A 22,410-nucleotide genomic window follows, 5' to 3' on the forward strand; every position below is an offset into this window, starting at 1 on the left:
AGCTTATTGATCCACTCAAGATATCCAACTCAATGCCATGTTGCTTAGAATATGAAAGTGAAGTAAAGAGATAGAAATGAAATGAGGAGAGAAATACACTTATTTATAAGTTTAATATTTTATTTTATTTTGTTTTATGTAGTAAACTGTTTGTGGCTAATATCCCTTTCATTCAGATTCTAATGTATGCTACCTTTCTATGGGTAAGACACATATACATAAGAAGAAGTAGGTTATAGTAAGTAGCTAATTTAAGACGAGTATAGTCCATTTCATTAGGTATATTTAAATGTAGCGCCAGGTTTGCATTCTATGTATGTATTTATGTATTTATGCGCTTCTATAGACCCAAAACCTTCTTGCATGGCGAAACTCTTACTTTTAAGACACAAAAACAAGCTCAATTCAGCCCAGATTATATAATTGTGGCTAAAAATGAATTTTAGTGTGAAATTGAATGTATATGGCCCATTAATTATAGTTCTTTTCAGAAAACTACACAACCAGAAACAAGAATAAGGTAAATGGTATTCTCTATATACCGACCACCATTCGAAAATCTATTCTTTACTTTATAGGCCTTTAATAACAAAGATGTGTATCAAACAATAAAGGGTTACTTGGTGAGGATAGATTTAGCTTATTTATGGTGGAAGTCTATAAAGATCTCCTGGATAAATTATAATCGTTCTTTATATCTTGAAACTCTTCTTTTCTCTCTTTTTCTATCTTCGTGGTAATATACACTATCCAAACAACATCTTTAGATGTATTTTTGCCTTTAGTATCACACACACATGTTTCTATTTTATTTTCTGTTTGACAGAGCCATGATTTATAAAGGAGCTGTTTTCTTTTAAGCATAATTATCCAAACAAGGGGATTCTTCTTTTTTTTTTACTACTTAGAAAGCATTGTACTTTAGCTCAAAGATGTAAAAGCTCAACAAAATAAAATAAAATACAAAAAACTTATTATATCGCAGATATCAACGTCTTTGATAAAAAAAATACAAGTTTTGTGTGTGTGTATGTTTATAGTCAAAACTTTGTGTGAGAAACGGGAACTGACAACCGGTGCGGATAGCTTAAAAGAACCCCCCCATGGAGAAGACAAACCTGCCACGGGTGAGAGCCCTCTTTTTCTCTCTCTCTCTATCTTGTATTCTCTGCGTCACAGTTTTTACTCGCCAGTCATTGATTGGCTCCTTTATCTATTTTACTCCTCACACGTACACCCTTTTTTTTTAAAAAAAAAGAAAAAATAAAAATAAACTATTATCCAGAATAAAAAAGAAAAAAAAAGTAACCTCTTTGTTCTTTCCAACAATGACATCCACAACTGAATCATCTACCAGTGTCGGGGATCCTGTTCAGCAACCCAGTCTGATCCCCGAAAACCAGGAACAACCCCCAAGTTCAGCCTCGCTGTATGTGGGAGAACTGGATCCGTCCGTCACTGAGGCCATGCTGTTTGAGATGTTCAACAGCCTCGGTCGAGTGGCGACGATCCGGGTCTGTCGAGATGCTGTTACCCGTCGCAGTTTAGGATATGCCTATGTTAATTTCCAGAACCTGGCCGATGGTAAGCGAGTCTTGTCCGAGGCTCCCTTTGATCAATCTTGTCTCTAGCCGAACATGCCATCGAGGCTCTCAACTACAGCCTCGTCAAGGGTCGTCCTTGTCGTATCATGTGGTCCCAGCGTGACCCTGCTCTCCGCAAGACGGGCAGTGGCAATATCTTTATCAAGAACCTCGACCCAACCATAGATAACAAGGCTCTTCACGATACATTCTCTGCCTTTGGCAACATTCTGTCTTGCAAAATCGCCACTGATGAGTCAGGAAACTCAAAGGGCTATGGCTTTGTACACTATGAAACCGAAGAGGCCGCTGACAATGCTATCAAGCATGTCAATGGTATGTTGTTGAACGACCAAAAAGTGTGAGTATGATAGGACTATAAAAATTGATTAATAAAAGAAGCATGAGGCGGAGGAAGCGGAGGCGGAGAAACAGAACAGAAACAAAAACAGAAGGAAGGAGAAGGACGAGAAAGATGAGGAAGATATATACAGAAGAGGTGGGGGGGACTAGTCGATGATTGATTGAATTTTTTCCATATAGATTCGTTGGGCGTCATATATCACGTAAGGAGCGTCAGTCAAAAATGGAGGAAATCCGGTCTCAGTTTACAAACATCTATGTCAAGAACCTCGCCAGCGATGTTACTGACGAAGAACTTAATGCGCTTTTTAATCAATTTGGCAATGTCACCTCGGCAATTGTCTCAAGAGACGATTCTGGACAATCGCGTAATTTTGGCTTTGTGAATTTTGAAAAACATGATGATGCTAGCACTGCTGTAGATACACTCAACGAGACCGAGTTCCATGGACAACAACTCTATGTCTCCAGAGCCCAAAAGAAGACCGAACGTGAAGAAGAGCTCAGGCGTCAATACGAGCAGGCTAAGCTCGAGAAGCTCGCAAAATACCAAGGGGTTAACTTGTATGTCAAGAATCTTGATGACGAAGTTGACGACAGTCGTCTTCAACAAGACTTTTCTACCTACGGTATGATTACCAGTGCCAAGGTTATGCGAGACGAAAAGACTGGCATCAGTCGTGGGTTTGGTTTCGTGTGCTTTTCATCGCCTGATGAAGCTACCAAGGCTGTTACCGAGATGAACGGTCGAATGATGGGCTCAAAGCCAATCTATGTTGCACTTGCCCAGCGTAAAGAAGTCAGAAGATCGCAACTGGAAGTAGAGATTGCACAGAGACAACAGATGCAGATGGTAAGTAGCTATTACACGTCAAGAGATAAGACAAAGAAAAAAAAAGAAATTGTCGACGGATAAGGAGGAAGAAGAGGGCGTATGTGTGTACGTGTGTGTGTTTATGCACAAGAAGCCATAGAAAGACAGAAAGAAAAATATTATGATTAACTGTATGTATTCATGTATGTGTGTGTGTGTGTGTGTATACGGAACAGATTAATGTGCCACAGGGTGGTCCAAACTACATGCCAGGAGCCCCAATGTTCTATGGTCCAGTCAATCCTTACATGCACCAAGTCCAGAGACCAGTTTTCCCACAAGGAGGACCGATGATGGGCCCTCGCCGCAGATGGGGTGAACAAGGAGGAAATCCTAACAATGGAGGACACCCTATGCCTCAAGGATATATGCCCTCTCATCCCAACGCACGTCCTTCGCGCCCTCCTCGCCCTCCTCGCGAGCCTCGTCAACATCAACACCAAGCACCCCACGAGAGCTACCAAAGAAATCAGGAAGTAACTTCTGAGAAGACTGCAACAAGTTCTCCTCCTCCTCCTGTTACTGGTTCTGGTTCCGGACCTGCTAATGCTCCTCCCAGTAGAGATAATCGTGTATTGACAGCCGAAGCATTGGCGGCCGTACCTCCTAATGTGCAGAAACAAATGTTGGGCGAACGCCTGTATCCTTTCATGTAAGGGGATCATGTTTCTTTCTTTTTATATATATATAAGACGCCGACTAAATATCTTTCTTTTTCTTTTTCTTTTTCTTTTCTTTTAGCCATCAACAGGAACCAGAGTACTCTGGTAAAATCACAGGAATGCTTTTGGAAATGAATAACGCCGAATTATTGGTTATGCTGCAAGACAAACAAGCCTTGACATCAAAGATCAATGAGGCTTTAGCAGTTCTCCGTCAACATTTTGCAGCCCAGGAAGCTCAATAATTGTAGAATGAACGATTGAGAAAAAAAGGCAAAAAAAAAAATAATAAAGTTTTTTTTGGAAAAAATGAAGCAAATTTAATATGCTTGTTTAAAATCACTCAAATGTATCCATTTTTTTTCATTGCTTATAATATATATGTGTGTGTGTATGCATATCTCTTTATGTATGTGTGAGTGCATATATATAAAGTAAACTTATTTCCAAGCTTGTTATATGAGAAGCTCACAAAGAATCACAATATGCAAGTCATTTAAACAACAACAACAACAACAGCAACAACAAAAATAGAGGGAAAAAAGAAATCTTGACATTTAATCAAAAGTGTACGTGTGCGTATATGTGAATTCCAAAGCTATACTTAATCTACTTGGCTGTTTATATCGACCAATTCTTTTGTATGGCTACTGCCACTTTCCAGAGCAGCAGCAGCTCTATCGATCTTTCCAAATTGCCACTTCCACGAAGCATTGTACAAAAACGGACGCAAATCAAATCTGTTGTCGTCTGGACTGTAGGCTTCAGCATGGTAAGATGGTGTCAGAGTAGTCATCTTGTGGCGATTAATTGAGTAATAAAAGAAAAATCGCTTTACTTTGGCTGCCACCTACAAACACCATATTTTTCTTTAGCTTGATTTGTTTATATTATTATATTTATTCTTATTACCTCAGTGGGACGCATCTTTTCTCCCCACTCGTGAACTAGCTTGTAAAACATGGAGAATGGACCGCATTGTTCTACCTTGCGCAGACGACCATATTGAGACAACTCCTTGTAAGTCATACCCATATCAACTTCATCAGACTGCGTGTAGTTCTCAGTAATTGGCTCTAATTCAGCAGTAGGTGTGGCATCCAAAAAGGAGCCAAGGATTGGCATATCGAATGCATCTCGAGCGTACCCAATAAAGCTTGTCAGATCTGTCTTTGATATGGCACCAATAGGGTTGACATCCGCACTACTACAATCGTACTTTGTCAGGTATCCACGCAAACTCTCGTCAACATTGGCACTACCCAGGACAAGCAGGGCACCTTGTTTGGAACGAACCCAGGGCATCATTTGAGCAAAAAGATAGGCTAGTAGCATACGCAAACGTGCCTGGATATTTTGCAGGGCTAGGTTCTCTGCCGGAGTGCCGCCGTGAACGCGGTAGCGAGGAGTCTTTCCTGTCACAAACGAGAACAAGCTGTGGATCGAAACGACCACAGAATCCATGTCCAGATCAGTGTGGTAGCTACCAATAACACTTGCCAAATCTTTGGCTCTCTGGCGAGTTTCCTTGCTAGAGTGCTCTGTACCCATGTAGCAAGTGTAGAAGATCCGGTTGGCGAACTCGCGAGGATCTGAAGGAACATAGGATTCGCATTCACCTGCCATCCGACGTGCGTCTTCAAGGACCTGTTTGTTGCCTGCTTGTGAGGCAGCGACCACAAGTCGGCACATGGAGGCTACGATTGTTGCTGTAGCGCAACTGTCGATACCTCCACTCAAAGGCAAGAAGTAACCAGCCGTCTTTGATCTGCGCAGGTAGTCCCACAGCCAACAGGCAGGACCAAGTGCGATTTCTTCTTCGGGTGTGTGATAGAATGGTTCTCTTTGGCGGCTAGGGCGGAGATGGATATCGCTGTCCATGTCTGGATGAGACAGGGAAATTTTGACTTGCTCACGACGATACGCTTCTGATCTCGATGCCTGCATACCGCGGCTGGTCATGCGGGAACGGTAGGAGCGCACATCTTCAAGATCAATTGTTGCCGTAACTACTTCGACGTCATTGAGAGAGAATTGAGTTCCTTGGGCCACGATCTTTCCGTTGACTAAGATCATGGCACATCCATCGTAATAGAGACGATCTCCATCACAGCCTTGTTGGTTGGCGTACAAATACACACCACCAACCTAGAAAATTATAGAAGATAAGAATCCAAACATATATATATATATGTATGTATGTGTGTGTATATATACCTTTTGTGTAGCAGCCTTCATCAGTTCAACACGAGTATGGAGCTTGCGAAGCTCATGATGACTTCCACTGCTATTGGTAAAGATTTCAACACCATCCAATCCCATATTGATGTGAGGACTATTTTTTTTAAAAAGAAAAAAATATATTAATAAGCCGAATTGAAACATATATATATATAAAAATAGACATTTAAGCTGTAAGTTATATACCTGTCAGGAGTAAATAGTTCTTCACAAGTTTCGCAACCAATACAAGTGTCTAGAGTGCTAATGACAGCATCACCAAAAGGTACCGTTGTCTAATGTTTATGTATATAATCTTATTATTATGCCTAGGATCTGACAGTGATTTATTTAGTTTTTACCTGGTTGGTGATCTTTTGGATCATTCGAGGGAGATAGTATTCTTCGACTTTCTTCGGCATCCATGGAGTAAATAATCGCAGTTCACGATAATTGCCGTCGTTGGCAAGGAACATCTTTGGTCTGATCAATACAATTCGGCCGTCTGAAATTATAACACGGCAGTTATATTTTACTGTCTTGTGCATCACAGGCCTAAAAGATATATATATATATATATAAGAGAGAGAGAAAAGGAAATGAGGTCATCCGGTATTGTTACAGAAAATATCAGAAGATATGTCAACGTACATGCCGATATCCAAGATCATGTCCTTGGCTTCTTCACTTTGTAAAATTGAAGCCAGTACTTCCCATGAATGTAAATATGTGTCACCTAGAAGCACGAACGAATACAATAGAATATGTTCATCATAAATAAATATTGAACTTAATACCAAAGCCAAACTCCAACTTAAAGTAAAAATAAAATAAAATAAAATAAAAGGGAAATTTTATTTGTGGTTTATGCGCATAGACACATTACCTTCGAGAAAATGATCATGACATCCGTAACCACTACAATGTTAAACCAAAGGTCAATCCACATGAAGCAAACGAAGAAGAGAAAATAAGGTTCTATAAACATACGTGATTTCCAATTCAGGGCCAACACGAAGCTTTGCACCCTTTTGTTTGGCGATTCGAATACTTTCAAGGATTCGTTCGAGATTTCCTTCAAAGTCCAAGGCCCATTGGTTGAGTGAACATGTGGCAACCGTAATGCTATAGATTCCAGCAACTCAGTATAATTCTTTTCCTGTAAGTAAGTTATTTAAATGAGGACTTACAGGTGTCCCATATCTGTAAGTAATAAAAGGTATACTTTAACACGTAAAGATAGAGTATATATATATATATATTTGATCGGACACAGACATTGAGTGTATTACAACAGTGAGTCTCTTAGCAGTCCCCTTTGATTAGTTACATAGTATTTTATATTGTTTTTTTTTTATATATATATATAAATATTTCTTGTCAAAGATAGGAATTTTTGCAAACTTTACAAAATACCAAGAGCATCTTCAGCAGTACACTTTGACTTTACTTTTATCTTAAATTTAAATACTTAGTTAGCATTGGTACCCTCAGCAGTTTGGCTTATTTTATTCTAAATAAAATAAATCAAAGAACAGAAATTTTAAAATTGAATTACTGGGACAAAGTTACCTTTTCTTTCTTTCATAAGGTAAAAGCGGCTATGTTTGGATTTGAATAAAAGTTAAACCACTTCTGAAGATGCTCTAAAGATATTGATCCAATTGATGTTTTAATGGCTTTGACGTGTACAGTTAAAGTATGTGATTCTACTCATATAGAATATCGGTGTAACTGACTGAGTATCTATCTGATTATATATGATTACTGAAATATAATTTAACAATCAACCAATCTATAATGAATCTATCGTTTCTCTTTCTTTCTTTCTTTTGCTCTTTTGCTCTTTTGCTCTTTCTCACGCCGCTTTCTTCAAGCCAAGGTCGATGTAAATTTATTCTTACTTACTTTGATTTGCTTGACATGAAACCTAAAGATGCTATTAGATATTACGCTTAACATGACCTATCTCCCTTCCGCCAAGGTGCAAAAGGCTATGGCCGCTATTATAAATGAGATAAGAGCATGCAAGTATTATAGCACTTTTCAATAATTTACACTAAAGTAGCTTCTCAAGATGATGTAGAAAATATTATACAGTGGGTTCACTCCACTATGGAAGCCAAGAAAAATGATCTTGTGAATAAACCCATAATAAAATCTATAAAAATGGAGCAATCCCTCTCTACGGTTCTTGGTGGTATGCTTTTCATAAAACCAAGTCTTTCTTTTCTTCTCTTTTGATTATTGATTTCTACACAATAAAGATGAGACCTTTTCATTAGCTCCGACGGGCATAACAGGGCTTGCGGCCTTTGGCGAGGCTAAAGAGCTAGTTGTTGACCGGAGCACTTGTTCCGTAGTGACCGAAAGACAATCCAAACGCAGAAGTATGTGTATAATTTACAACAATATATTGTATACTAATTTATGTTTCTTATAAGAATCAAGTGAATTATTAATAAAGCAAGAGGTTAGTTCTGTACTTTGGTATATATAAGAAATAATTACTTACTAGATAATAGACTGTTGCTGTCTCAAGTGCTTGTGATACCGACACCACTGAAAACACTGACCAGAGCAATCTCACAGACAACTCAGAAGAGGTAACATTTAATACATTGATCTATCTATCTATCAAACGATCAATCGATTTTAACGCAATATGTATTAGTAGATACATAGCTTTGTTAATGGAAAAAGAGAAAATCTAGTCCTAAACAGGCTCGAGAAAGGTAATTTTTATTGAACACTTATATATATATATATTACTAACATCATCATCATCATCATCATAATAATGATTAGATTTGAAAAAACTCTTGTCAATGGCTACATATGAAATTAGAGACATAGTGAAAAGAAGAATAGATGTTTTGGAATTCATGTCCACCGGTCTATTCATAGGCGTTAGCTCCAATTTATTTCAATTGAAGGATTACACCAACGAGTCCGATGAGTCACTTATCCTTGACATAAAGAAAACGACGAGAAAGTATACAGCGGTAAAATCTGTGCCAAGAATGGTACACGTTGCCAAGAACTTCTCTATGGTGGCATTTTACCGCATCATGAAGATCTACATGGAAAGACATAGTCTTCCATTGAGTTATGCATATCGAAAGATACACAACAGTAAGTGCTGTCAGTAATAATTACACATAAAAAAAAAAAAAAGGGGGGGGGGGCGTCAAGTAGAAAAGCTCTTAATCTTCTGCTGTAGTGGATCCCCACGACTTTAAGGGGATGAAGAATGTCTATACTATGTACAAGTGTGGTAAGAACTTGGCTTTTGCCACTCTGGTCTTCCAGTCAGACATTATTCTGCTCTTACCAGAACTCTTCAATTTGAAAATAGCAAATTCGGTAGGTAAATTTGGTGTTAATATGTATGTAGCTTATGTATATTCATATTCATATATATATATATATATATATATAGATGACAGAGTCCACCTGGATGAAGTGGGAGTCGATGTCGGAATTCCAACTCAACAAGAAGAAACTTGCTATTATATGGAGGGAAATTGAAGCAGATGTATTTAGACGTCATTAATAAAAAATAAAAAAAAGAGTATATATTCTATAAAAAAAAATTAGGTTTGATATTTGGTGTTTCAACCACAAGCAGCAATTACAGCCTTAATTCTATCAGGCATGGTAGCAGAAATATCAGCTCCAAACTTCAGGTCCATCTGTTCCAATTCCTTTGCAATACAGGCCTTGAGATCTTTAGTATTGTTAATAGATGTCTTTTTTTGCTTTGTAACTCGATCTTTTATGAATTTATATACATGTTTGATTGGGTTCAAATCATGGTTTTAGGATCCAGTAGTCAAATTGCTTAATCTGCCAACGATTGTTTCACCATGTTGTATATGAGCTATTATGGCATCTGGCGCCATTATCTGGGAAGATAAACATAGTGACGTTCCTCATTTAATATTTGATACCATGGATTAAAGTCATTGTATAGACAGTCTACATACACGTCTTGAATGACTGAGCCTTCAAGGGTCATGAGAGGTCCAGATCCTCTTGCTCAGAAACACCACCCATACCATTACTGAACCTTTTCCAAATTTCACCATAGAATATATATATATATATATATCATTGCTAGAAACGTTCTCCAGACTTACGAATTGAGAATGCGTTAAAATCATTGCCCAACGCAACTTATTTTTTCATCTGTTTAACTGTAAACTTTGGTATGGCAACTGGAGTGTAAGAACCAAAGTCGTTTGCGCAAAGATAGCCAATAACTGTCTCTAGACAAACGTTTACACCGGAATGTGCCAAACTACTTTAGTGATACGGATACCCCTCACATGGATTATATCTCACACTCAAACAAAGAGCAGCATTATCAGTGACACTTGTTTTATTCTTGGATTTTTTGATCTAGGCTTTGAATCAGTTGTTCCAGTTTCTTCCAATGGTTGAAAAAGGGAATATCAAGGACCTCTTTGATCTCTCCTGGGGAATTCTCGGCCTTATGAATAGTAATAATGTCTCAATGTAAAAATAAATAAAAAATATCCAACTTTGGACTTTTTGCGCCGACTTTTTTTTTTGTACACCTTCTAAACAATAGCATAAGAGCAATTAAATCAAAGAAGTGAATGACTGTACGTTAGAAATAAAGAAATTGAGAATAAATTCAAAGAAAGCAAGCGAAACTTTTATTTTTGTGCCGTAAAAATTGATCACTCACAAAAACCTCAAGTCAACATTTTATATTTATCTTTTTATTTGTATTTGTATTTGTATTGTAGTGACGGACATTTAATTTGTTTCGCAAAGTGATCATATATCTACTGTTATCAATGTAAGAGATAGAGAAGAAGAAAACAAAAGGGAAAAGAAAACGCCAGAAAAGTAGAGTCGTATGTTAGAATTGGTTAGTCGGTTAGTGGGAAGAAGTGAGAGAGTATAAGGAGTAGAGTGAAAGGGGAGCAGGGCAATAGATGAGTGTTAAGCTTTATGGAAGATCAATTCGGATTACGGTTTGCCTTTTTTGGGCGGTTGTTGATGTGGGTCAAAAGAGTAGGCTATTTTGGCTTTTGCTGGGACCTACAAGCACACACACATACAGAGAGAGAGATAGAAAGACGCACATACAATATATATATGTGTGTTTTCTATATATGTATATAAAAAAGAAAGATTAAAAACAATACACCCATACGTCTTATTTGCCCTTCTTCTTCTTCTTCTTATTATTATTATTCCTATTCTTCTAAAGCTATTATTACTTGTTCAAATATAATATTTGCTTAATACAAGTAACACATACACACAGACGTACATAATTTCTTTAAACACTTGTAAAATCAACCAATCAATCAATCGATCAACATGGGCTATTGTATTCGATGCGGTAATCTCTCTCACGGCGATAAATGTGGGAAATGTCGTGGAAAAATAGTTGGTAAGTTTGTTGGTTCCTGGCTGAAAGCAAACATAAAACCCAAACAACCGAGTTATTGACTCTTAGTAATCAACAGCATCCATTGCAACTGGTCTAACTACTGAAAAGAGGAGGGTGTCTAATGGGGACAAGTGGAAATCACAGTAAGTAGGAATACGCTGTATAGCTATCTTAACTAACCAAATAAACGGGATCCACTTCAAATGATAATATCAATAACAATAACAATAACAATAACAAAGATACGCCGAAAGTATCCTCAGTGAGCCATTTGGGAGCACAGCTAGTACCCTAAGATCCAAGCGCGATTCTACTTACCTTACAGCATCCGTTCTTGCGAGTAACAACCGACGTCCCTCACTTCCACTACACAAGACATGTGTGACATGTAAAAAACAACTCTCGTACGACAGTGCATTTCTAAACGGCAATGTTCAACACTGTGGTACATGTCGCCCGCCAGACGCATGGTAAAATTCACTTTAAGATTATAAGCACAGAAAGAATAATATAAAAAAAAATACATAAACTATATCTACGTAAATGTGGTAAAGGAAAGAAAGATATTTACATGTATTTACATATCTATATCTATAGTGTTTCCTGTACTGAAACTGTTTCTGAAGAAGAAGCATTCTACAGTCAGAACCAGCTCTGGCACCGAGGCTGTTTCCGCTGTCAAGGATGTCACAAACTACTTGAGGATTGTACCCAAGTAGATAGATACAAGCAGCCATTGTGTGAGAACTGTAGCAAAGAAGATGAGATGACTTCTCGACCTAGTTCAAGCGCCTCGACGCCTCTCATGTCTCCTCTAGAGAAATCATCATTACCTCAGCTCCAGACCTCTCCTACCTCGACCGTCAGTAGCCGGGATCAGTTTGATAGTATTCGGATAAGAACTCCGTCAGATGATTTATCCAGCTTTGGAACACTGTCGTCTCTGTCCTCAAGTGTACGTCCTACGAGAGCAATATCACCAGTTGGATTTACGGGTACTAGACCGCCCATTACATCACAGCTGTTTCAACAGTACCAAAAATCGCTACAGGAACAGCAGAAGAACCAGCAACCAATCTTTATTGCATCTTCTGAAGACCAGCCATTGTTAATATCAAGTCTATCACAGCCCCAACCACCGCCTACCCCACCCAAGCGATATCCTTCCACTCCAACCCGTCAGCAGCAGTCCATCACACCTTTGGCAACACGTTCTATAGTACCTACGAAAGATCCTTCTAAAAGACATTCATATGGAAATGATGGTAATTTTTCCGAGAAGCAGTATCAACAACAACAGCAGCAACAAGAGTCCCAAATAGAGCCAATCAGATCCAGTAGTACAAAGCAAGTGACTCAAAATAATAAACCATCTAAAAAGCCAGCCAAGGAAAAGCGAGTGTGTTTCAAGTGTCTCAAGACACTACGAGGACGGCGTATCAAAGCACCTACGGCAACAGGAGATGCATGGTATCATTATGATTGCCTGACATGTGCAGGATGTGACCTCCACTTTACAGACACTGAAATAGTTGTGGAAGGCACAGACATTTATCACCCTCAGGTAAAAAACAAAACAAAAGCATAATAGGGAATAGTCATTATTTATTTATTTATTTATTTGTAGTGTCGAGGAGTGACTATAAAGCCAAAGGAAGAACCTTTATTTACATGTCATGCATGTGAGCTACCTATCCAAGACAAACAATGCTTAAAAGACGGTACAAAATTATTCCATCATCAGGTACAAAACAGTAATAATAATGATAGTGATAGTGATAGTCATATTTACTGTGTAGAGTAGATTATTAATACAACATATAAATATTAGTGCTTTACATGTCATGACTGTCACAATGTATTACCTCCGGATCAACCGTTCTATGATATGAATGGCAGTCTTCACTGCGAAGCTTGTGCACGCAAACGAACGATATCATCGAGCGCATTGGCGGCCAGGGCACAGCAAAGACTCCAACAGAATAGTAACACTAACAACAATAGACGTTCTAGTCCTCGTGCATCGCTCTCGACACCTCTTGTACGGACCAACACAAGAGAGACTAGTTTTGATGAGGCAGAGGAAGAGGATAGTCCATCTGAAATATTCCGACAGCGTCAATCGCGTGCTTTCCCAAAGTTGGGTGGATCGAGGATGTGCCCAAGGTGTCGACAGAGTATTGCTATTATGGATGATAGTCCTGGACCTAGGGCTACTCGATGGCACAAGAAGTGTCTGAGGTGTGCTGGATGTAGAAAACAGATGGACTCTGGTGCTAAAGTGACCGAAGGACCTGATGGTGAATGGTTGGTTCACTGTCGAAACTGTATGGTAAGCTTATCAATTTTATCAACTTAACTATTCAATTATCTTATTTCTAATTGACTGTGATTAGGACAAGAATACTACCGAAGCCTATGTACGCTGATAATAGTCGGTTGGCTAGACTATATAATTATTAGATAAAAAGAAAAGAATTGCCGATAAGATATATTTATATACATTCTTTAACAAATACATACAATATTACCTTTACTTCCATATAGATAATTTACACCTCTTTAAGATTCACTTTTACATATTATCAGATTTATAAAGGAGTAAGCAATATATATATATATACGATATCTGAGTTTATTATTACGATATTTATTTATTTTAATTAAAAAATATCGCAATAAATTCCATTTTTATATAAAATCTTTTTTATAATACAAAAGACAATATGGTATATAAATTCAAAGTTTAATAAAGAGAGCGGGAGAGCGAGAGATATTAAAATAAAAATAAATAATAAAACCAGGTGTCTGGTAAAATACTAATATATTTTTTATTTTTATTTTTTAAGAAAAAAATAAATAAATTCATAGTCTGAATTGTGTGTGTGTGTGAAAAATAAAATAAAAAATAAAAAAAATAGGCAGAGATTCAAATAGCATCCATACACTTTTACTTTGAGTGAATGAATGACGCAAAGACAATTTATTATTATTTTCAACAAAAATAGCGCAGATGGTTTTAGCTGCCACCAAAAAAATACTAATAGTAATATTATAATACAATACAATACAATATAAAAAAAAACATTACGCGCTTAATGAAAAATTTCAAGTATTGTGATCCCCTTATTTTTTTATTTTTATTTTTGACAAAAGTTTTTTTTTTTTTTTTTTTTTTTTTTTTAATTTTTTTTTGAGCCTTTCTCTTATATTGCGTGTGTCTGTTGTGTGCTTATATTTTTTTCGACTTCTTTGAGTTACTACTTTACGCGCCTCTCCCCTTCCATCTCTCGCGCTTTTCCTCCCTTCACCTCTTTTCTTCGTTCCTATCCCTTTCCTTCTTCTTCTTTTCTCTCTCTCTCTCTCCTCCTTCTCTTCTCTCCCTCCTCTTCTCTTTTCTTCTTCTTTTTTCTTTGTATTTTTGTTTTTGTCTTCAAAACAAACAAATTTCTTTTGTAAAGTGTAAGTTATTCGAATCATCTTTATTTCTACATTATTAAATCTACACCAAATCAACAACACCAACATCTCTTATGTTGATTAAGAAGAAAAAAAAAGAAAGAAAAAAAGTCGAGATGCTCATCAATCTATAGATGTCTCAACCCTCCAACTCAAGCTCTGACCATTACGATGACCGTTTTATTCCTAATGCTAGCCAAGAAAACGATGGCGACCAGCAGTACGATTACGACGATGCTCAATTAACATTGCGTGCTCTTGTCTCGACCAAGGAAGCCGGTGTGATTATTGGCAAAGGTAAAATATATTCGTATTCATATATATTTAAAAAGTAGAGAGAGAGAGAGAGAGAGAGAGACTTTGTGCGAGTGTGGGTTTGTGTAAAGAGAGTAGAGTGAAAGTGAGTAAGGCTGGGATTTCTACTATTACCAATGGTATTGCTACTATGGTTATTATGGTTACTGTAGTCTTGCTATTGTTGTTGTTGTTTTTGTTGTTTTTGTTGTCTTGTGTGTGTATGTGTGTGTGTTGGGGGGAGGGGAAAAAATATGAGGACGCGCTTTGTTCCTCCGACGCGGACGAAATGATGTGGCGATTTGGGGGGATACGAAAAAATAACATCATCTACTTCTTTGGTGAACAAGAAGATAAAGAAGATAAAGACGAATATGAATACAACAATAAAAAAAAATAAGATATCAATAGTCTTACTAATGCTTGTCTTTGTTTTATTTTTCTGTAGCTGGAAAAAATGTGGCTGAGCTGAGAGACTCTACCGGTGTCAAGGCTGGCGTATCCAAGGTTGTCCAAGGTGTCCATGATCGTGTATTGACTGTTAGCGGTACTTTGGAAGGTGTTGCAAAGGTAAGCCCAATATATAAATATTTATATGCACATATGCACATTTGTGTATATATACGTAGCTTACGACATGTAGTGCTATTAGCAATAGCAATAGCAATAGCAATAGTAGGGATAATTAAATATATATATATACCATTGTCATTATTTTTGTATTTATTTATTTTTGCTATGTTTTGTATATAGGCCTATTCGTTGATCGCCCAGACTTTGTTGGACAACCCAATCTCGCCTGCTACCCCTCCTGCCACACCCACAGGCACCTCAATGGTTGACTTGGTGGCAACAATCCGCCTGTTGATCTCCCACAACTTGATGGGCACTGTCATTGGTCGCCAGGGTGCCAAGATTAAGCACATCCAGGATACCTCAGGTGTGCGTATGATTGCATCCAAGACCCTTCTTCCTCAGAGCACCGAGCGTGTTGTGGAGGTCAGAGGTACTGTTGATTCAGTCCGCCGTGCGGTTGTTGAGATTGGACAGTGTTTGATCGAAGACAAGGAGCGTGCCTATGGTACCATTCTCTACAACCCTACCAAGGGCAGCATGAGCATTGTTGGTGCTAACGGCGCTGGTGTCGGAAATGTATCGTCTTCGGTCCTTTCGTCTTCTGTTGCCAACTCTGCCACAAACTCTGCCAACGGTGGATCCAATGGTCCTGATCGTCGCAGCTCTATTACTCGCACTGGAAACGGCTCGGACTTTAGCTCTGCACCCACAGATTACCAAACCCAGCGTCGTCCCTCGGCCACCTCCCAGAACTTCCTCAATGATCCTTCTATTCGCACTCAACACATTTCTATTCCCAGTGACATGGTTGGCTGCATCATTGGTAAAAAAAATTATTTTATTTTTTATTTACTTCCTTACATATATATATATATATATTCTCTATTGGGATACTTACGGTTATTTTCTAATTTGTGTGCTTAGGTAAGGGAGGTTCAAAGATCTCTGAAATCCGTCGTTTGTCGGGTTCACGGATCTCGATTGCCAAGGTACCCCACGACGAAACCGGCGAGAGAATGTTCACAATCCAGGGTACTCCCGACTCGAATGAACGTGCCTTGTATTTATTGTATGGCCAGCTCGAGAATGAAAAAGAACGTCGTCTGAGAAGTGTTATGCACGAGGATATTCTCGAAGAAGACGAGGTCGTCATGTAGATAAAAAAAAAGCAACAAACCAAAAAACAAAAAACCTAGTTAAACAAAAAAAAATGAACAGCAAAATAACCTTACCTACAACCTTATTTTACCTCAAATTCCCCCTCTTCCCCTCGCCTTTCAAAAAAAAACCATTAAAAAAAACCCATAGGAGATTTTTGGAAGAACAAACCAAACAATATTTTAGTGCAAGTTTTAGCCCACCTTTCACCCTATTATCCAAATTATTTTCTTTGTCCATCTTCACCCTTTTTTTTCTTTCTTTCTTTCTCATTTTTACTACCAGCAAAAATTACCACCCATTTTTTAAATGGGCAAACCAAAACAAAAAAAAATATCAGTCAATTAAATAATGATATTTCTATATTTTCTATATCCTTCTTTTCATATACATTGTGTGTGTGTGTTGTATTATCCACCTTTGGATTTATTATTATTATTATTATTATTATCACACAATCCAAAAGAAAAAGGTAACAATGCAGTAAACCCAAAAAAAAAAACCAAAACCAAACAAAAAGAACAAGATACTTGAAATGTATATACATCATTAAGGAAATTAGAACATGTTATATACACTGGCCAGCCTTCGTTTTCTTGTATAAAAAAAAAGAAAGAAGAAGAAGACTTAGCCAGCCAATTGATGGTTAAGTAAGGAAGTGGAAGGAAAGGGGAGAGAAAGGTAAATGGAAGAAAAAGGAAATTGGAGGAAAGTGGAGGTAGTGGAAGAAGTGTAGGTAATAGAGAAGGAGGAGGAGGAAGAGGAGGGAAAATGAAAGGCTTCTTTCTTTTTTTTTCAGGTTTGGTAGGGGGAGGCTTTTTTGGGGTTTTCTAGAAACGATATAAAATAATAGTAATAGGAATAATAGTAATAGCCTTTCTAAAGATAAAATTGTTTCACGTCATTAATGCCAAAAGATTCACCACAGCTTGGGCATCGTCTTTGTCGAGTCTCGATACGGATATCAAGACAGTCTTTACAAAACGTGTGCATACAGCGCATCAGGACATGCGATTTGAGTCGAGTACGGCAAGAACTACAATTCAGCAATGACTACGTACATTAAGATAGAAGATATTGTGAGTAAACATGTCAGTATTGATAATATTACATATGCATATAAGAAATAACATAAAATCAACCAAGTTCAGTTATTAACTCACTCTGTATTCTTCTTTTTCTTTCCTCAGTTTCATCTCTACTGGCTTCTCAACCTTTGTCGTCGCTTCTACCTTACGCCTCAAGAGCTCGCAGCCTTCTTCGAGTCGCATTCGAGAATGTGCATCTTCTTCAATCATCTTGATTTTTTCCAAAACAGATTTTTCCAGCTACAAATCACAATTCGTTCAATTACACAAAAAGTCTGAATATCTATCTATTTAATTTATTTATCTATTTTACCTCTCCAATCTTTTCCTTTCCGAACAACATCTTTTCTTTGAGCTCTTCCAAAGAAGCCTTCATTTCCAAACTTTTTTGAAGGTAGATTTCTACAGCTCCACTACTAGCAACAGATTGTCGATCAAGGGTCGTCTATTGTTAATACAATATTAATTTATTATTATTATTATTATTATTATTTTGTTAATATACGATAATTCTCAAGATAATTAAATAATCTATTCACTTACAATCTGATTTCCAAGATTCTTTTCTCGTTCGTTCAATTGCTTGATGTACGCCAGCTGTTTTTCTACCTTTTTGCTTAATGCATTGGCCACCATTGCATGAGCATCTTTGGATTTATTAAGCGCTGTAAACGTCTGGCTATATTTGACTCTCTAAGAAGAATAAAAACATTAAATATTGCATCATTTATTATTATTATTATTATTATTATTTTGTCCTTTTACCTCTCCTTGTAGTACCGTAACCTCATCTTCCATTACTGCTAATTCATGGATCTTTGCTAGGTTACTTTCTTCAAGTTCACCAAAAGCCATTGTAACGCTCTGAATCTCACTTAGTAGTTGATGTTCAGTCTATTAAAATTAAAATTCATATTGGCATTTATAATTATTGTTATTACCATGATCAAATTACAATTACAGATAAGAAGAAGAAATTGTCAGCTTTTCTTTGCTTTGTGTATGTAGCTTACCGATTCTAAAGCTTCCATCTTTTGGCGTGCTTCTATAATTGAAGCTTGCTCTGATTTGACCTTGGCCTGCAAGATATCTAAAATAGCCTTTTCGTCCGTGTGTGTGGCCTCAAAGCCATACGTTTCTTTAAATACATCCAATTGTTCGCGCACATGCTTAATCTTTGTAATCAAAGTAAATTCATCATCCAAAATAGCCAAAGCTTCTGGATCCAAATAACGTGCTCTTGTGGCCTGAATCTTTGTATCTGCTTCCCTACACAATATCACAATATTCCAGTAAGTAATGATTTATAGTATAATTTAAAGATAAACATATATATATATGTATGTATATATAATTACTGAATCAAAATTTACCTTAATTCTTTCTCGAGGACTTCTCTTGTTCGCTTTTTTTCATCAATTGCCATCATGAATTTGTATAGATCGTGTGATCCAGACTTGGCAGCTCCTTTGAGTCGTAGTCTTGATAATTCTACACCCAAAGAAAACACTTGTTCCTAATATAAATAAAAAAATCAATCAATATAAAATAATAAGTATCAAACATTTGATTCTTGTCTTTCTTTTTTGAGCCATTTTTCTAATTACACAAATATACATATATATATATTACCTTGCGAACATCACCAATAACACGTAACTCTGATATAGAATCTCTGCCAAACTCTGTATTAGCCTTTCGTTCTTCGAGATTACTCTGTAGTGCGTCTCGATGACCACGAATGCGTGTCAGGTCTCCGTCGAGTTTTCGCAACTGTTCTTCGAGACCCTTGATATGCCCGGTTTGCTTTGTGTCAAGTTCTTCAAGAAACTGGCGCCGGGTGCTCTGCGAATCCTCGAGTTCCTTTTGGAGTTTTTGGCAGACGTTTGTGAGATGATCGTTTTTGTCGCGTTGGTAATCGTACGTCTGCAGGGCTTGGCGACACAGAGGGTCTTTGTAGATCCGTGTTTCTGGTAAGACTACATAATCCACCTCGAGTTGAAACAATTGCTGCTTCAACTCTATTCTCTGGTCCTTCATTTCCTCTATCTCTCTCAATTGTTTTTCCAATGTTTGTTGTGCACAAATCAATGGGTCTTGTTGGGTTTCAAGAATTTGCTATTATCAAATAAATATACATACATATATATATATATATATATATATGAGTCAATGCCGTTCAGTTCAATTCAATTCTTCTTAGGATGTAGTGATAAACAAAGTAAAATGGGGGGGGGGGGGTTTTAAAAAAAAAAGAACTTACGGGAGGGGTGGTTCCTTCAGAAGCGGTATCTTTGGCATCTGATGTATCCCTTGGTTGAGTAGGATTAGAAAAGTTGGCTGACGTTTCTTTTTCTGCTGCTAATTTGTCATTTGCTTTTGAGAGCTTGAGTCGAGTTTCTTGTAAAAGGCTTTCGGCAAGTTCGAGTCTGTTTGTTAAAAGTCGTAGTTCTTCCGTCAAAAGAATAAACTGGTGGTTATTGTGGTTAATAGACAGATAGATTATTCACACTTCTTTGTTAGTGTTATAATTGATGTATTAACCTTTGTATTGAATGAACGGTACTGATTAATGGAATCAAGAAGTGTGCTTTGGTTACTCGTGAATGAAGAAAGTGCATTTTTGTATTTGCTTCTTAATGCTGAATTTTCGCCTATAATTAATCAATTCGTTGATAGAACAGACATTTGGTGAATTGTTTGTTCGTTTGTTTTTTTTTAAAATGAAAATATAATATATATATATAGAGAGAGAGAGAGAGAGAGAAGTGTGTATTTTGTATTTTGTATTTTGTGTAGACAAAATATAAAATGAAGCTGAAAGCAACAACAACAAAAAATTTACAATCTATATTTTAATATTTAAGTTATTTGTGTATTTTTTTGTTTTAAAATTACCTGATGGTTCTAGTAATCCAAGAAAATGCATTCGTTTGGTAGAAAATGGCACAGAATAATTATACAGAGCACCCATCAAATCTTCTGTGAGTTCTCCTCGTCTCAATGCATTGGCCATGGTTGTGGTAATATTGACAGCCCAGTCATCTTGTAATAAAATGTCAAAAGAGAGTGAATCTAATTTGTTGATCATCAGCACCATCAAAGACAATATGTAAAGAATAGAGTTTATATGTTAATAACAAATTTTTATTATTCTTATTGTTGAATAACCTTTTATAAAACTTGGGTGATATTCAGGTGTATGGTCCAAGATACGTCCTTGCATATAAGCTTGCAACTGTTTTTGAACAAATGAATAAAAAAAAATTGATTCCAGCTGGTCCATTTATTGTTTCAAAAAAAAACATACTTGTTTGAATTGAGTATCCCACACTCGTAATTGCCTTTCGCAATCTTGACGTCTTTCTTCTGCTAAATCGGCGCGCTTCTTCCATTGTCTGTAGGATCGCTAATTAACAGAATTATATATTAATTCAAAGCTTAATTACGGCCATTCTTTGTTTATAATATATCTATTTTGTTCTTTGGTAACACACCCTATATTCTTTCAATTGTCTTATGATGGCATCGCGACGATAGACTTCTAATGGTTCCTATGCAAAGTCAAATACCAAAATTTTGTTGTTTTTAAAGAAAGGAATGTTAGTTGATAATATATATATATATATAAACTTTACTAAGTAAAAGAAAATGAAATGAATTGAAATGAATTGAAATGAAAACGTCTTTTGTTTTGCTTTGTTTTCTTTTTGTCCTGTGAAATATACAAAGGGTACGCGTATCTTATTGTGTTTCTTTTTTATCAAAGTTTGCGACTAGTCAAACTCCCCATTGTGTACAAATGCGTAATGATGTATATATTCCCAATCACACACATTTACACTCTTACTCACTCATATGTGTGTGTGTATGTATGTATGTATGTATATTAAAAAAAAGAAAGAAGGGGAAGGGAAAGGGTTTTTTGTGTCGGTGATTTTCTTTTTGATTAATCTCGATAGATTACCTTGAATGTATCTATCGTGTCTTCTTGGCTATTGTCATCCAATGTCAAGGGTGTACCATCACTTGAATGCGATGGCGATGCTGACCTTGAAGATAGGAATCGCTTTTTTGGTGGAGGACGAGTAGTAGCAGTATTGGTAGTATTGGTGTTGGTATTGGTAGTGTTTGTGGTGTTGGTTGTGGTGGTGGTTGTAGTCGAATCTTCGACCTCTGAAGGACGTTTCCTATTATTATCTTCGGTCGTAGCCATATTTTTATTTTTATTTTTTTATTTTTTTTTTTATTTATATATTTAATATTTTTTTTTTATTTCTTAATTTTTTATTTTACAGTAATAGTCTCTTTTTTTTATTAAAAAAAAAAAAGGGCACAAGGCTATGATGAACAAATATCCAATAAAAAAAAAAGAGATAGAAAGGCTGTGTTGCATCGATATGTCATATAAATTTGCCGACGTCACCGTTGTAAATGGTCGATCTTTTTATTTTATTTTATTTTTCTTGTGTTGAAGATTTCACACTGCCAAAAAGGATCAAAATTATTTTTGTGTATATTTTAATTGGGTATTTCAAAACAGAAATAAATAAGATTACTTTCTTGTACTTTTTGGAAAGAAACAAGTGTGTGGCTTACACCTTGGCTGACTTCCTATCGTCTTGTTTCTTTTCTTTTCTTTTTCTTTTTTTGGTAGAGAGATAGATAGACAATACGAAGCAAGAGCAAGAGGAATAAA

General features: G+C 36.8%; 6 protein-coding genes across 6 annotated transcripts; 3 read left to right on the top strand and 3 right to left on the bottom strand.

Moving 5' to 3' along the window:
• Window positions 1-1,328: 1,328 nt before the first annotated feature.
• Window positions 1,329-3,757, top strand: PHYBLDRAFT_178486 (hypothetical protein; the record flags this gene model as incomplete). Its single annotated transcript, XM_018437994.1, has 5 exons — window positions 1,329-1,584; window positions 1,632-1,944; window positions 2,127-2,799; window positions 3,012-3,472; window positions 3,562-3,757. The coding sequence occupies 5 exons, from the start codon at window positions 1,329-1,331 to the stop codon at window positions 3,725-3,727; spliced, it is 1,869 nt and encodes a 622-aa protein (XP_018283864.1). The 3' UTR covers window positions 3,728-3,757.
• Window positions 3,758-4,014: 257 nt separating this feature from the next.
• On the bottom strand, window positions 4,015-8,772 carry PHYBLDRAFT_178487 (hypothetical protein; the record flags this gene model as incomplete). The annotated part of the gene is made up of 9 exons (XM_018437995.1): window positions 4,015-4,332; window positions 4,395-5,630; window positions 5,700-5,817; window positions 5,910-5,998; window positions 6,065-6,257; window positions 6,354-6,438; window positions 6,589-6,620; window positions 6,693-6,827; window positions 8,768-8,772. 9 exons carry the CDS (start codon window positions 8,770-8,772, stop codon window positions 4,087-4,089), a joined length of 2,139 nt encoding a protein of 712 aa, XP_018283865.1. The 3' UTR covers window positions 4,015-4,086.
• Window positions 8,773-9,319: 547 nt separating this feature from the next.
• Window positions 9,320-9,607, bottom strand: PHYBLDRAFT_153085 (hypothetical protein; the record flags this gene model as incomplete). The annotated part of the gene is made up of 2 exons (XM_018433059.1): window positions 9,320-9,432; window positions 9,571-9,607. 2 exons carry the CDS (start codon window positions 9,605-9,607, stop codon window positions 9,320-9,322), a joined length of 150 nt encoding a protein of 49 aa, XP_018283866.1.
• A 1,456-nt stretch (window positions 9,608-11,063) lies between these two features.
• Window positions 11,064-13,565, top strand: PHYBLDRAFT_175790 (hypothetical protein; the record flags this gene model as incomplete). The annotated part of the gene is made up of 7 exons (XM_018437577.1): window positions 11,064-11,136; window positions 11,213-11,279; window positions 11,379-11,606; window positions 11,734-12,700; window positions 12,764-12,880; window positions 12,968-13,468; window positions 13,533-13,565. 7 exons carry the CDS (start codon window positions 11,064-11,066, stop codon window positions 13,563-13,565), a joined length of 1,986 nt encoding a protein of 661 aa, XP_018283867.1.
• A 792-nt stretch (window positions 13,566-14,357) lies between these two features.
• Window positions 14,358-16,977, top strand: PHYBLDRAFT_128821 (hypothetical protein). The gene is made up of 5 exons (XM_018429246.1): window positions 14,358-14,598; window positions 14,730-14,892; window positions 15,338-15,459; window positions 15,643-16,288; window positions 16,390-16,977. Exons 2-5 carry the CDS (start codon window positions 14,730-14,732, stop codon window positions 16,620-16,622), a joined length of 1,164 nt encoding a protein of 387 aa, XP_018283868.1. The 5' UTR covers window positions 14,358-14,598; the 3' UTR covers window positions 16,623-16,977.
• Window positions 16,978-17,502: 525 nt separating this feature from the next.
• Window positions 17,503-21,927, bottom strand: PHYBLDRAFT_175792 (hypothetical protein; the record flags this gene model as incomplete). Its single annotated transcript, XM_018437578.1, has 15 exons — window positions 17,503-17,676; window positions 17,787-17,951; window positions 18,025-18,156; window positions 18,255-18,404; window positions 18,477-18,605; window positions 18,725-18,980; window positions 19,085-19,227; window positions 19,344-19,829; window positions 19,975-20,181; window positions 20,256-20,365; window positions 20,610-20,756; window positions 20,883-20,949; window positions 21,022-21,120; window positions 21,209-21,265; window positions 21,679-21,927. 15 exons carry the CDS (start codon window positions 21,925-21,927, stop codon window positions 17,503-17,505), a joined length of 2,571 nt encoding a protein of 856 aa, XP_018283869.1.
• Window positions 21,928-22,410: the final 483 nt, after the last annotated feature.

Source organism: Phycomyces blakesleeanus (assembly GCF_001638985.1).
Source record: "Phycomyces blakesleeanus NRRL 1555(-) unplaced genomic scaffold PHYBLscaffold_41, whole genome shotgun sequence".
NCBI classification, from domain to species: domain Eukaryota; kingdom Fungi; phylum Mucoromycota; class Mucoromycetes; order Mucorales; family Phycomycetaceae; genus Phycomyces; species Phycomyces blakesleeanus.